Consider the following 15,141-nt stretch of genomic DNA (forward strand, 5'->3'; position numbering starts at 1 on the left):
CCCCAGGATCCAGAACTGAAAGACACAGGACAATAGGGACAATGACTCACGGGAAGTCTAGTCACAGTGCCAGTCAAAGAAATGACAGTCACCTTTCTCTTGGTTTTCCCAGGCCCTGAAGAGCTGAAAGATCATGCCCTCCTGCCAACACGTTTAAAGAAGAAAAAGTTTTCAACTGCCCCTCCCCCGGCCCTGAGCACGTGGAGAAGATGACCCGTGGAAATGCTTGCCTCCCCCTGCCCCCCGCCCCCCGCCACCCTCAAAATCCATGGCGATCCCTCCACTTGCCAGAAGTAACCGCAGAAAGGATATTCATAAGACTTGCTCCTCTAAGCATTTGTCTTTTGGGGCGAAAAAAATTTGTTTTAATAGAAATTTTGCATAAGATGACTTAAAAGACAAACTGCATAGAAAACAGAGCAAAACTACATAATCTGATGTGTAACTCAGTATCATTCAATCTATGTTAGAAAGTGTGATTGTGTCTCTGCTCCACCCATTCTCTCTTGTTGTTACGATGCAAAGGAATTTGGAAATATTTATCCCCATGGCGTCCTTGGGTGAAAAGCTATGTCATTAAGTGGCAAAAGCATTGTACAGTTTCTGGTCTGTTGAAATGTACATGTTCCAGTCTAATTAGGTCTGTTTTGAAAGTCTGATTTGGTCTGAATGATATGCCAGTACAGAATCTAAACTTGCATAATATGTAATGAGCAGCTGCCTTTCACTGGTCTGGGTAAATCATTTCAAAGGCATCTATTTTAGATCAGACACAGGACGTCTGTACTTGGGGGAAGCCATCCTGTTTCTTGCAGCAAGGGTACCGGACAGGCTCCAGGTGTGCCCTGCTGCCTGCCCCATGAGTGACTTGATAATTCAAAGGTTTCCATCTGCCTGCCCCTTCCACTCCCCTCAGATGGTGGGGATCCAGAGCTAAGGTGGTGACTTTCTTTCTTCCCTGTGACGTGAGTCCTCCAGGTCGGCTGCTTTGTTCTGGAATCTAAAGCTCTCAGCCCCAGGTGCCAAAGTGGCTGCAGGAAGCCCAGAGGTACCAGAGCTCAGGTCTTCCAGGAATGAAGAACCACAGTGCTCCCCCAACCCTGTGTGTGGCTCTGAGAAACAGAACCTGCTAATTTACTTTTGGCCTCAGAGGAAAGATCTGGGGATACTAATTTTTGAAAAGCAGCTGGCTTTGGAGACTTGATTTAAAAAGCAAAGATATTCCTGCTCTTCATGATAGCCCACATATTTCTGTGGGGTCACAATTGAAAATGCTATATCGGCACCCCTCCAACTCAGGACCTTTCTCCCCCTAGGTCAACTGAATTCTTTCCCCTCCACGAAAAGTTTTCAGGCAGAGCAGATGCTGTGTCCCTCTTGTGGCAGCGTGGTTCTGATGGCTCTACAGACGTGTGCGGGTTCATAAAACAGGAAAGTTAACTAGCAGTTGGAAAGTACAGCTTATTCCTCCCACCTGTTGCAGTCACGTGGGGATGTTATTTTAAACAGTGTGCCCATGTGTCATTCTGTCCAGCTGGTCTACCAGCCCAGGTTCCATACCTGACCATCCACAGATGGAGAGAAGGGGCTTCGGAGGAGCTTTATGAATCTCTTCAAAATCCTTCCGTTTCATCACTCAGATTCCTGAACAGGAGTTGGGAATACTGTTCGTCTTTCCTATCCTCTCTTCTTTCTCTCACTGTGAAAAATCATAGTCAACCCCAAGTCATACACTGGACCCATCGCCTGCTGGGACAGGACTGTGGGTTTCTTGGTCACATCTGTGTTGGTGCTCAATGCAGTGTAGACGTGTTTGAAAATAAAACAGACAATTGTGTATAAGAATGAGTCAGCCCCTTTGATTGGGAATCTCGATGAAGTCTGGGTCACCCATAAGGACGTCTCCAGTTAAGACTACAAATTATATAAATATTTGCCTCTTGACTGAATTGAGAGTGAATTAGAAACGGTCGTAGGAAGCACATCCATGGGAAAGAAATGCAGCTATACCTTTCACCCAGGGCTTTGCCAAAATGGAGAGGTTAAGGTCAAGCAGAAGCATCAGAGGAGTTCCCGTCATGGCACAGTGGTTAGCGAATCCGACTAGGAACCAGGAGGTTTCGGGTTTGGTCCCTGCCCTTGCTCAGTGGATTAAGGACCCAGCGTTGCTGTGACCTGGGGTGTAGGTTGCAGACGTAGCTCGGATCCTGCATTGCCGTGGCTCTGGATGTAGGCCGGCGGCTACAGCTCCGATTTGACGCCTAACCTGGGAACCTCCATATGCCGCGGGAGCGGCCCAAGAAATGGCAAAGAGACAAAAAAAAAAAAAAAAAAAAAAAAAAAAAAAAAAAAAGCATCAAAGGAGAAAACAAAAAACTGAGTATTTATCATGAGGAAGGCATGCATGATGCTTTTTTTTTTGCTTTTTTTTTTGCTAGGGCCCAAGAAGGAATTTTCTCAGAAGCAAATTTTATATATATATATATATTTTTTTTGTCTTTTTGTCTTTTTTTTGTTGTGGTTGTTGTTGTTGCTATTTCTTGGGCCGCTTCCCGCGGCATATGGAGGTTCCCAGGCTAGGGGTTGAATTGGAGCTATAGCCACCGGCCTACACCAGAGCCACAGCAACGCGGGATCCGAGCTGCGTCTGCAACCTACACCACAGCTCACGGCAACGCCGGATCGTTAACCCACTGAGCAAGGGCAGGGACCGAACCTGCAACCTCATGGTTCCTAGTCGGATTCGTTAACCACTGCGCCACGACGGGAACTCCAAATTTTATATTTTTAAACTCTTTTTCTTCTGCATGTTAGAAAATCTCTTCTCACATCTGATCTATTATTTTGTACTTTTAAAAAATGCTGACTTTGATATTCACTGTTGTATTTTTTTTTTTGTCTTTTTAGGGCTGCACCTGCGGCATATGGAAATTCCCAGGCTGGGGGTCACATCGAAGCTACAGCTGCCGGCTTATACCACAGCCACAGCAATGAGGGATCCGAGCTGAGGCTGTGACCTACGCCAAGCTCACGGCAATGCCGGATCCCTGACCCACTGAGCAAGGCCAGGGATGGAATCATGGATACTAGTCGGATTCATTTCTGCTGCACCACGCCAGGAACTCCAGGCATGCGTGGCTCTAATGGAGAAAATCTTGGGACTAGTTTTGCTCTCACTGGGCACAGAGGGTTAACAAGGTTTCGCCTGGCTCCTCATTTCTCTGCCCTGAGACAGGAGCCAGGTGAGAGAGGAGGTACTCTTTGTTCCTGCCAGTCCTGCCTGGGAACCTGATCTCAGGTGGTCAGGGTTAGACCACACAAGAAAAGGAGGTGGAGTTCCCGTTGTGGTTCAGTGGGTTAAGAACCCAACATAGTGTCTATGAGGATACATCGGGTTCGATCCCTGACCTTGCTCAGTGGGTGAAGGATCTGGCATTGCCACAAGCTGTGGCTCACATCCAGCGTTGCTGGGCTATGGCTGTGGTGTAGGTCTGCAGCCTCGCCCTGGAACCCGCGGAAGCTTTACAGGTGGCATGCCTGATGATTAGCTTGTTTGGGCTACGGTTTCTTTTTTATTTTATTATTATTATTATTATTATTATTATTGCTTTCTTGGGCTGCATCCACGGCATATGGAGGTTCCCAGGCTAGGGATCGAATCAGAGCTATAGCCGCTGGCCTTAACCACAGCCACAGCAACACAGGATCTGAGCCGCATCTGCGACCTACACAGAGCGAAATCCTTAACCCCCTGAGCGAGGTCAGGGATCGAACCCGCAACCTCCTGGTTCCTAGTCAGATTTGTTTCCGCTGCACCACAGCGGGAACTCCTGGGCTATGGTTTCTTCATAAAACCTTCCCTGAGATGGTTCCAAAGCATCTCTTTTCTAGCAGAAAACTAACCGTATCCACCTAATCCCACAGATTCCAAAAGGGAGTGGGGTCTCCAGCTATGTCAAGTGTAAATTTCTATTCCTTTACCTGCCCCCTGCAGGAGATGCCTAGAAACTAAGGCAGCTGCCAAGGGCCCTGGACGTTTAAGGCAAACAACTCCATCCTCTCTTCCATCAGACACTGGGGCACCAGGCAGTGCTGAAATTAATTGTGCCAAACTAAAGCCTCATTTTTAACTCCTACTTTTTTTTTCTTTCATCCTGGGAGAACCAATCAAAAGCCAGGACTTAGTTCTGCTCCATGTACCTCCTCTAATGAACAGGGAAAGAACAAGTAACTTAATCCTGGACTGTCTCCATCTTCACTTTAATTCCTCTTGATTTAGTATTCAGGGCACGGGGCCGCTGGTGGAAAATGCTTCCATGGGCAGTAATGCACCTTCTGACATGAAAACTTTGCTAATTAAGCCCCGTGGAGGAGTTCCCTCATGGTGCAGTGGGTTAAGGATCTGGTGTGGTCACTGCAGTGGCCTGGGGTCACTGCTGCGGTGCAGGTTCCATCCCTGGCCCAGGAATTTCCACATGCTGCAGGCAAAGCCAAAAAAAAAAAAAAAAAAAAAAAAAAAGTCCAGTGGAAGCAGGAGAAGAATTTCCCTGAAACACAGCTGGATTTTAACACTCACGCTGGAACACACAGTCATCCACCTCTGAGCATCATAGGACCTGGCGTATGTTCCCTGAATGATTGCATTTCTCTTTGCTCTTCCTGACGCTTAAAGCCAGGTTGGAATGTACAGTACATCCTCGAGCTTTTAATTCAATAAAGACACAGTATGTAGCCACAGTTCACGGGCAATAATGCAGAGTCAAGAGAAAAACCAGGAGTCAAAAAATGAAGACGGTCCCGTGGGTGAAGAAGATACGTTTCTGGCCCGTGAGCCCAGCACACATGTATCTGCCTGAAACAGGCCAAGTGTCAGCCTGCATCCACCCAACTTTAATCCTCAGCACTTTCCCTCCCTCTGGGGGTTATTTCATCGGACACTGATGCAAAGCACCCAGTGTTCCCTTTCTGCAGCCAAGGCTCCTGGCCACAACACAGATAGTGTCGTCATGATCCTGAGCCTTTGCTCCTCCCGTTTTTTCTCTCCTACCCCCTTCTCTCCTACTGCCAGTAACTTCCCACTGTTGCACATGTGTGAGAAACCAATCGCACACCAGTCACATGGGGCAGGGCCGTGGTTCTGAAGTGATGGTGGCCTTCTGGATGCTGCTGGAGAGAGTGTCTGCAATAAGGGCTTGAATAACCTAAACCACTTAGAGCGCCCGGTGTGTAACCTCAGGAAGCCGAAGGATGATCTGAGTGAAGGGAGCTTGAACCTTCCTTGTACTCCCTGCCCCCGCCCTCCAAAGAGTGTCTGGACGGGAAGTGGGCAGTGGAAGGCACAGGGCTTGTTGGAAAGGGATTGGGGGTACGGATGTCTGTCCAGCGAGACCCAGGGACAAAAGACACTCACGGACAGACAAGGTGTTTGGGGCTGCTGGAGAGATACACCATCATGGAACAGGAATAATCTGCTCATTTGTTCATTCAACAGACGTTTATTGTCAGACCCTGTTCTAGGTCCTGGGGATACATGGGGAGCAGAACTGACAAAAATCCCTGCCTGCATGGAGCTTTCATTCTAGTGTGGGAGACAGATGGGACCCAAATAAACAGGTAAATCATAGCGTGTGTGGAAAATTAGAAGGTGGCAGAGGCAATGGAGGAAGCCAGCAGGGGAAGGGGGCGGAAGAAGGGCAGCGTGGCATCGGTGGGCACCTGTGCTCACTGAGATTCACTTGACGTTCTGAAGGGTCACAGGAGGGAGACCAAGGGCTTCTGGGGGAAAACATTCCAGGCAAAGGGAGCATCAAAGACCTGGGGCCGGAGTATGCTCAGTGTGTGGCGCAGAACACAGCGAAGCTCAGAAGACCAGAGCAGAATATGCCCCGGGAGAGAATGTCGGAGATGAGGCCAGAGGGGTGGAGGGACTGTCTCAATGGGAGACGCTGGAAGGTTCCAAGCCAAGGAGAGGCACGATGTGAATTCGATTTCAAGATAAGCACTCTGGATTCTGGTTGGGAACTGGCCAGATTAAAAAAACCAGTGTGATCATTCAAGCAAGAGATGATGGTGGCTCAGACCAGAATGACAGCCATGGGCATCAATTCTCCTCCCAACCCAGCACTTCTAAGTCCAGATCTAACAGTGCTTACATGACCTGCCACAAGCTAGCTTCCACCCGCCCCACGGGCTTGCTCTGACCCGGCTTCCAAATGATCCCCCATTTGTCAAAGCCACAGCTCCTATTGGATGGAGCTGCAGGTCTGGCCATTTTCCAGTAACCAATCCCTCCTCTTGTCTATTTAGGACTGTGGGTGTGAGGGTTTCCAGCCCCGGGTGCCTCACTGTCCCTTGTTTCCTTAACTCTGTATTGCTCTTGGTAATTGTCCCTTATCCAACCCTCCTCCATCCCTCTTTTGCTGGTGTCATATATATATTTCCTGAGGAGACTTTGACTGGTACAACCACACAGGCATTTATTGATGTCCAATATTAGGAGGATTCGACCCTTCATTTTCCCTCCACTACCAACCAACAAACTGATTCTCTATTCAGAGTATCTAATCTCTGCTTCCTGGCTTCTGCTTATTTACAATCCTCACTAACTCACAGCTCAAGTGATACATGGGCCAGTAGTGACCCCTAAACAACCCACCCCTGCATCAGCATCCTTTCTCTGTGTGTTCTCCCAGCTTTGGTTCCTGCCACTAAGGGACTGATGCACTCTGCATTTCCAAGATCTCTGATGTCCAAGAGAATCTGCTTAGCCTGGCTGTTCACCATTTTCTTGGATGGTCAAAGCATCCTATGCCAGGCCACATGGGTCATGGACCATGCTAGGTACCCCCAACCTCAAGTCATTGTCCATTCTTTGTTGGCATAGGTTGGTTCAGGAAGGAAAAGCATGGGAAAACCATCCATTTCTGAGCCTTATGATTTTTTATGTGGAAAATAATACCTACATCATAGAGTTGCTATCAGCCTTGAAGGAAATAATGAATGTTTAGGGCCTGTCTAAAGAAAACAGCAACTGAGCAATCATTAGCAATTATTCCAACGACCACTTCTTACTTCTATTATCATAGCTTCATTTACTCTTGCAACATCCCTGTGAAATAGGCAAGACAAAGATTAGCCCCATTTTATAGATGAAGAAACTGAGGTTCAAACAGTTGCCTAAAATTACAGCGTTCCAATATGCCTGAAGCACAACGAGGGTGCAGGTGTCTTCATTCATTCTCTGACCCTCCTTTGTTTAGTCCACGTTTCGTCTTTTAAAATCAGTGTCTGCCTACCAGCTCAGCACTCATGCTTTTTGAAAACACAGTTTCTCCAACCAGTGGAAAACAGGGACCTTAGTTTTGAATTATAAAATATTTTAAACATACAGAAAAATACAGAGAGTGAAAACAAAACCCCACGTACTTACCACTCAGCTCCAGCTAGCCCTAACAATTTCTCATATTTACTACGTAATTTTTTTTTGAGAAATAAAAACTCACACACATCCTCCTGACATTAGTTTCTTCCTACTCCTCTTTCCCAGAGGGACCATTCTCCCGAATTGGGCGACTTTCACTTGGAAACATGTTTATTTTTCTACTATTCTTATTTCATTTTCTAAGCATGTATCCATAAACAAGATACAGCATCGTTGTCTGTGTTTTCAACTTTTATTGGCATAGATTCCTTCTCTGCAGCTGGTTTTCTCCATCTATATTATTTTTGTGAGATTTATCCTTTTGCTGATACAATAATGCATCTATGTAGCTGGTAAGAGGATGAGATCCCGACTATATCACCACTTACTTGTGCTGCCCCCATGGGTGGATATTTGACAATGTTGAGACGCATGGGGTCATGATGAAACAATTTACATTTTTCTAGAGAGCAGGATTTTGTTCCCTAAGAAAAATAAAAGTAAAAACGAGGTAATTTTGTGGGTATTTAAATATCCAGGCTTGACTGGGAACTACTTGGCATCTTTCTTACTAAGGGTGATACTCATAGGAAGAAGGGTTAAATTAATTGAACTTAAATGGCCAATAACTTGACAACGATATTTGGTCTCCACCCATCTGTCTTCCTTCACATGACCTCCTGATCATTTTTTTCCCATATGAAAATATTTAAAGAAAATACATGTAGTGCTTATTTCTTAAGTGATAGAAATGTCTCACCCACTTTTTGTGAAAACATTTTTGGAGCCAGTTAATTATTTCTTAAAAAAAATACAACAGTAGGAGTTCCCATTGTGGTTCAGCAGTAACAAACCCAACTAGGATCCATGAGGTCAGCAGTAACAAACCCAACTAGGATCCCCGGCTTCGCTCAGTGGGTTAAGGATTCAGCTTAGCCGTGAGCTGCGGTGTAGGTGGCAGATGGCTTGGATCCAGAGTTGCTGTGGCTGTCATGTAGCCTGGCAGCTGCAGCTCTGATTCAGTCCCTAGCCTAGGAACTTCCATATGCCACAGGTGCAGCTCTAAAAAGACAGAGAAAAAAAAATACAACAGTGAATTTCAAAGTCAGCATTTTTTTAAAGCACAAAACAAGGAGTTCTGTCATGGCTCAGGTGGTTAACGAACTCAACTAGCATCCATGAGGACTTGGGTTCGATCCCTGGCCTTGCTCAGTGGGATAAGGCTCCAGTGTTGCCATGAGCTGTGGTGTAGGTCGCAGTTGTGGCTCAGATCCAGTGTTGCTGAGGCTCTGGCATAGGCCAGCAGCTACAGGTCCGATTGAACCCCTAGCCTGGGAACCTCCATATGCTGTGGGTGTGGCCCTAAAAAAGGCAAAAAATTTAAAAAAAAATTTTTTTAAGTACAAAACAATAGATCAGATGTTAGAAGAGATTTTCTAACATGCAGAAGAAAAATAATTTAAAAATATAAAATTGGCTTCTGGGAAAAATCTTTCTGGTGACCTAGAGTCCAGAATATTTTGGGGGAAAGATGTCAATCAAAAATGGAAAGATGGAGTTCCCGTCGTGGCGCAGTGGTTAACGAATCCGACTAGGAACCATGAGGTTGCCGGTTCAGTCCCTGCCCTTGCTCAGTGGGTTAACGATCCGGCGTTGCCGTGAGCTGTGGTGTAGGTTGCAGACGCGGCTCGGATCCCGCGTTGCTGTGGCTCTGGTGTAGGCCGGTGGCTACAGCTCCGATTCAGCCCCTAGCCTGGGAACCTCCATATGCCGTGGGAGCGGCCCAAGAAATAGCAACAACAACAACAACAACAAAAGAGAGACAAAAGACAAAAAAAAAAAAAAAAAAAAAAAAAAAAAAGGAAAGATTCCATAATAGGCATCTTCTCTGAAATCAAAAAAAAATTGCCAGGGATGCAAAATTAAATTCAATGTTTTCCTCTTTTAAATAATAAATAAGGGATATGCTTGACGTTGATTGGGAATTTCTCCACATATTTTATCAGCATCATTTTCAGAAATCAATTGGAGCCAACCTCACCTGCAGTGAGTTGAACTGTGCCCCCCCCAAAAGATACGCCTAAGCCCTGACACCCAGACTGTGAAGGTGACCTTATTTGAAGAAAGGTTCTTTGTAACGTAATTAAGTTACTATCTCACATAGGATCGTCCTGGATTAATCAGGTGGGCCATAAATCCATTAAGAATTATTCTTAGAAGAAGAGGACACACAGATGGAAAAGATGAAGCACAGGGGAGAGGCCTTAGGAAGATGGAGGCAGAGCTCAAAATGATGCTGCCATAGGCAAATACCATATGATATCACTTATAACTGGAATCTAATATCCAGCACAAATGAACATCTCCTCAGAAAAGAAAATCATGGACTTGGAGAAGAGACTTGTGGTTGCCTGATGGGAGGGGGAGGGAGTGGGAGGGATCGGGAGCTTGGGCTTATCAGACACAACCTAGAATAGATTTATAAGGAGATCCTGCTGAATAGCATTGAGAACTATGTCTAGATACTCATGTTGCAACAGAAGAAAGGGTGGGGGAAAAACTGTAATTGTAATGTATACATGTAAGGATAACCTGACCCCCTTGCTGTACAGTGGGAAAATTAAAAAAAAAAAAAACACCTATAATAGAATTATTACTACAGCTTAGAAATTAACCACAAAAAAAAAAAAAAAAAATGATGCTGCCATGAGCCAAGGACGGCCTGGGACCACCAGCAGCTGGAGGAGGCCACAAGGCTTCCCTAGAGCCTCGAGAGTGAGATTTGCCTGCAGATGCCTTGATTTCAGACTTCATGGCCTCTGGAACTGTGAAAAAAATGAATTCCTATTGTTTTTATCCACCCAGTTTGTGGTTATTTTTCACCGCTGCCCTAGGAAACTAATGCACCCCCGAGTAACCTGTCTGTGAGGGCAGCTCCCCACTGCCCATCCAGCCCATCCCAGATGGAAAGCAACCCACACCTCTTCCACGCTGACCTCGAGTCATTCCCTTGATCCTTCCAAACAATGGTTTGGCAGCCACCACACTTCCTTTGGGACAGACAGATGTTACCAGACCTTCCCTACTGTCATTGCAATTTTGCACTCCTGTTGGAAGAATCCGTGGTGAAAGAAATGTGACCCAGAACAATAGACAAAGCCAACCCTCGCATGACGAGTGGGATACAAAGCAGACCCAGCTGCTCTAACCTCTCCACCCTTCATGATGACGAAGCCTGAAATGCCTTCCTCACTCAACACTCGTCTTAAGTGGTCAGAAACCCTTCGATGAGAAGACAATCCCAACGCCTATTGAGTGTGCCTTTGACGAAGACCCATTCAGCGCCTCCTGGGAACCAAGCACTGCCATAGATGTGAACAGTCAGATGTGGCGTTCCCGATGTGGCTCAGCGGTTAACGAATCTAAGTAGCATCCATGAGGATGCAGATTCAATCCCTGGCCATGCTAAGTGGGTTAAGGATCCGGCGTTGCCGTGAGCTGTGGCATAGGTCACAGACATGGCTCGGATCTGGCGTTGCTGTGGCTATGGTCTTTTCCTTTACAAATAAAAGCAGTTTTTGGAGTTCCCATGGTGGTGCAGTGGAAATGAACTCAACTAGGAACCATGAGGTTTTGGGTTCGATTCCTGGCCTCGCTCAGTGGGTTGAGGATCCGGTGTTGCTGTGAGCTGTGGTGTAGGGCACAGACGCAGCTCGGATCCCACATGACTATAGCTGTGGTATAGGCCAGAAGCTGCAGCTCCGATTCGACCCCAAGCCTGGGAACCTCCATATGCTATGAATGCAGCCCTAAAAAGCAAAAAGAAATAAAACAATAAATAAGTAAATAAAAATAAACAAGGAACAGTGAGATGGAATGACTCTAATGACTCAGAAAGCATGCCAATAAAAACAGTCCTCTGGGTTTGTGACTAAGGGAGAAAGAGTTTGGGGTCTGAAGTCTCTTGGTTCGGAGATGTCCAACAGGAGGAGTTGACCTTCGTCATGACGTTTCCAGATTGCTGTCAGAGGGCAGACACATGGCAACACAATATCAGAGGCGGTTGTGCCAAAATGAAGAACTTCTTTGGCACCCTCTCACCTCCCTCCTCTCCCCCGGACCCCTCCTGGCTTGCCCCCATTGCCATGGGCATGCCCTCAGTGGGTGCCAACAGGTCCACCTAAAAGGAAAAGAACAGAGTCCACAGAACATGGCATCAAGGGTGGGAAAGCCTGACCTGCAGTTCCTTCTGCAAAAATAAAAATGATAATATAGTCCAGCCCAGCTCACAAGACTGCATCTGAGCCAAATAGACAGGGTGTGTGAAAGCCTTTTATAAATTGTTAAGCAACATACAGCAGCAATGGGAGTTGCTGTTGGGCAACTGTAACCTCCAAGCACAGGTTAGATTCTCTGACATGCAGGCGTTTAATACCTAAAACAATCCCGAAAGTTGCCCTTTTCTTAGCTGAGGAAAAGGCAGAAGCTAGAATGGTTGAATAACCCAAAGCCACCCCACAGTGAGTGTTGGAGCTGCGATCCCAAACCCATGTCTTGTCCCCTGAATGCCACCAGGCCCCCACATAAGGTATTATAACGGTAAAAGCTACTCAGGTGAATGTTTATGTCTCTTCTAGAGAAATAAATTGTTTTACAAATCCAAGGATCAAAGGCATACCACCATCATCGATGGTGGAAATTTAGGCACTGAGACAAGCAGTTAAAAATCTTGCCATTCGCAGCATCCTGGGTGCAGCTAGAGATTCTCATACTCAATGAAGTAAGTCAGAAAAAGAAAGCAAATCCCGTATGATATCACTTCTATGTGGAATCTAAAATATGGCACAAATGAAGCTGTCTACAACAGAAACAGACTCACAGATGAGGAGAACAGACGCCAAGATGTGGTTGCCAAGAGGGAGGGGAGGGAGTGGGATGGACGGGGAGTTTGGGGTTAGTAGATGCAAACTTTTACATTTAGAATGGATAAGCAATGAGGTCCTACTGTATAGCACGGGGAACTATATACATCCAGTCTCTTGGTGTCACGAGACATGTTTCTGCAATATTTTCTTAGCCTCTTTCCTGAAAACTCCATCTTGTCCTGCCTTACTTTACCCCATCTTTCTGCTTGAAAAACAGTCGCAGTTCTGGTCAAGGACTTAAGCTTAAGAACAAAGACCTCAAGGCATAAGTTATTCATGTGGTCCAGCTGAATGGGGACTTAACGCATTGGTCTTGGCACACCGGACCTGTGCAGATAGGCAGCTGTTTGCACAGCATGATATGTTCTCTAAAGAATAAGAGGAAGATGAGCCTCATGGCCCCAAGGGGTTTATGAGGGGTCGTTAGCAGCATATGTGTTAGCAAGGAGAACAGAGGTGCAAACCTAGGCACTGCTAGGTTGCTGCAGATAAGCACGCAGGCTGCAGAAGCACAATGGTGATTCTCTAGAATGCTCTGCATAGATAGCTGAGCTTCCTCAATGCTAATGACTGTTAAATGCCTAAAGGTCAGAATAAAAGCTTAATCAGCTACCGGCTATGTGACTTTTAAAATAACTTTAAAAACCCTATATCCTGCACCTACAACCCCCTCCTCACTTGAGGTCATCCTCAAGAGCACAATAAAAGCAGTGTGGTTTCTTGAGGCAGGGCGCTTGGTCCCTGAGACCTTGAGTCCCCCGTTCCCACCTTTAATTAAGACAAATGGCTCTGTGTCTTGTTAGATGTTAACTTTTTCCTTAAGTTTCACAGTACGTGTTCTTCAGCCCCAGCCTGCTGAGCTGCTCTCGGCATCTTGGGTTAGACCTTAAGGAAGATAATATGAGAAAAAGATGTGTGTGTGTGTGTGTGTGTGTGTGTCTGTGTGTGTCTGTGTGTGTCTGTGTATGACTGGGTCACTGTAGTGTAGTCTTGGGTTGAACCATGAAACTGCCATTTTGTACAGCAGAAATTGGCACAACATTGTAAACCAACTATATTTGATAAAAAAATTTTAAAGGAAAAGAAATATAAAAAAAGATCTTTTGAATGGAGGCCCTGCCCCAGAGCTCCTGAAGTCACGCTGCAGAAGTGCCACCACTCCCCGCACGCACCTCCATGTCTATGTCACAGACTTGGGATATGGCTTCATGCAGTCTTACTCTCTGTGGCAGCCCAACTCCTGGAGCCACCTCTCCTGTGGAGACCTTGACCTCCTGAAGGTCAAGTTATTGCCATTGTGAATTCAGCAGCCATAAAGCCTCGGGGCCATGGCAAAAGCACACAGACCTAGGGCCCTGCCCGGTGCTCACGGTGCTCACGCCCCACATGCAGGGCCACCAAGAGCTCAGGTGCAAAGACATGGAGCATTGGGTGCCCCTGACATAATCCCATCCTCCAGGGCAGGGCCTGACAGAAGGAGGAAAGGGCTGGAGTGGGAGAAGGGGGAGGGGGAGAGGGAGCTTCTGGTGAGGAGCACTCACTCTCCTAGGTTTAGGCTCAAATTCCACCCTTTACAGCCTTGTGCCTCAAATCACAATTCTAATACTTCCTTCCCAAGACTCCAAAAAGCATGCCTGGAGCAAAATGCAAATCATCACACTTCTGCATTGTCCAGGGCTGCCCTAACGGTGGGCTCAAGATTAGGTGTTCAAGGAGTTCCCTTGTGGCTCAGTGGCTTAAGAACCCAACTGCAGGGAGCCGAGAAGATGCAAAGAGCCGAGGAAGGGAGCTTGCCTGAACAGTTTGATTCTGAGGGCAAGCTCCTGATCAGGAAAAGGAGCCTGTCTGAACGGTGCAATTCTGAGGGCAGGTTTCTAAACAAGGAGATGTCTGCCTGTACGGGCGCAATTCCGCGGACAGGCCCCAGAAGGCAATAAGGCTCGCCCGCTGACATTGGTGGGGAACTGAATTTTCCAGGAAACAATTTCCATTTTGCGTTGCTGAGTGGGGATTGTTCCATGGATGACTTAGTCTTTTCTGTTATTCACTTGTTATTCAGTTTTCCTCAGTCTTTCCTGATTATTTGCTTATTATTCTTATTTTCCATTCTTATTTTCCTGTGGTGATTTGTGATTTAACAAAATTACAACAATAATACAATACGAATTTCATCCTGAAGGACTTCCCCCTATCCAAATCTAACTTAATTAAAACATAGTGTTTATCTACTAACTAGTTATACAGTAAACTTTAGAGTTAGGATTTTAATAAGGTTCATAAAAGTTAGACATATATTATTCATGAAACCTAGCTATGAGTTTTGTCCTTGATTTTAAAAGCTTTTAAGTGATAGCTAGTTAAGTTGATTTATATTTTCTTATACTGTCTCCCTGCCATAACGCTTTAGAGATAAACACTAGTCTAAAAACAAGATTTGTAAATGCCAAATTCTTGTGTCTGTGACCTCTTCAATTTGTAAAGACTAGCTGGCCATGGGATGATTTGTACTGAGTCTCCTCCTTTCCACATGATGTATTGTACCTATTTGCCCTTCAATTGTACTCACTAAATTTAGTTAAGACAAAGATCTTAGAACATGATGTATAGCTGCTGTACCATATAAAAGTTAACCAATGTACTTTTAACAGTGTGATGTAATCTGTAGTTAGAAACTGTCTATATAAACAATCATCTATGCCAATAAAATTTGAGCAGTACAGTGCCCTGAAAGAAGGGACAAAGAGGCTGTCTCCGTGTGCATTTGCCAACACCGTCCATCCCCGACAGGGTGCGTGT

General features: G+C 45.9%; 1 protein-coding gene across 2 annotated transcripts in view; it reads left to right on the forward strand.

The window, feature by feature from the left end:
* PDPN (podoplanin) overlaps window positions 1–1,842 on the forward strand; it is a 30,976-nt gene extending 29,134 nt beyond the window's left edge. For both annotated transcript variants that reach the window (XM_005665017.4, XM_084958949.1), the window contains one exon: window positions 113–1,842. In XM_005665017.4, the coding sequence (XP_005665074.2) occupies window positions 113–119 (7 nt within the window). In that variant the 3' untranslated portion in view covers window positions 120–1,842. The remainder of the gene's footprint in view (window positions 1–112) is intronic.
* The last annotated feature ends 13,299 nt before the right edge of the window (window positions 1,843–15,141 follow it).

Source organism: Sus scrofa, chromosome 6 (assembly GCF_054392235.1).
Source record: "Sus scrofa isolate SSC_HxYL_T2T_F1_AM1 chromosome 6, Sscrofa_HxYL_maternal_Yorkshire_Landrace_v2.0, whole genome shotgun sequence".
NCBI lineage: Eukaryota > Metazoa > Chordata > Mammalia > Artiodactyla > Suidae > Sus > Sus scrofa.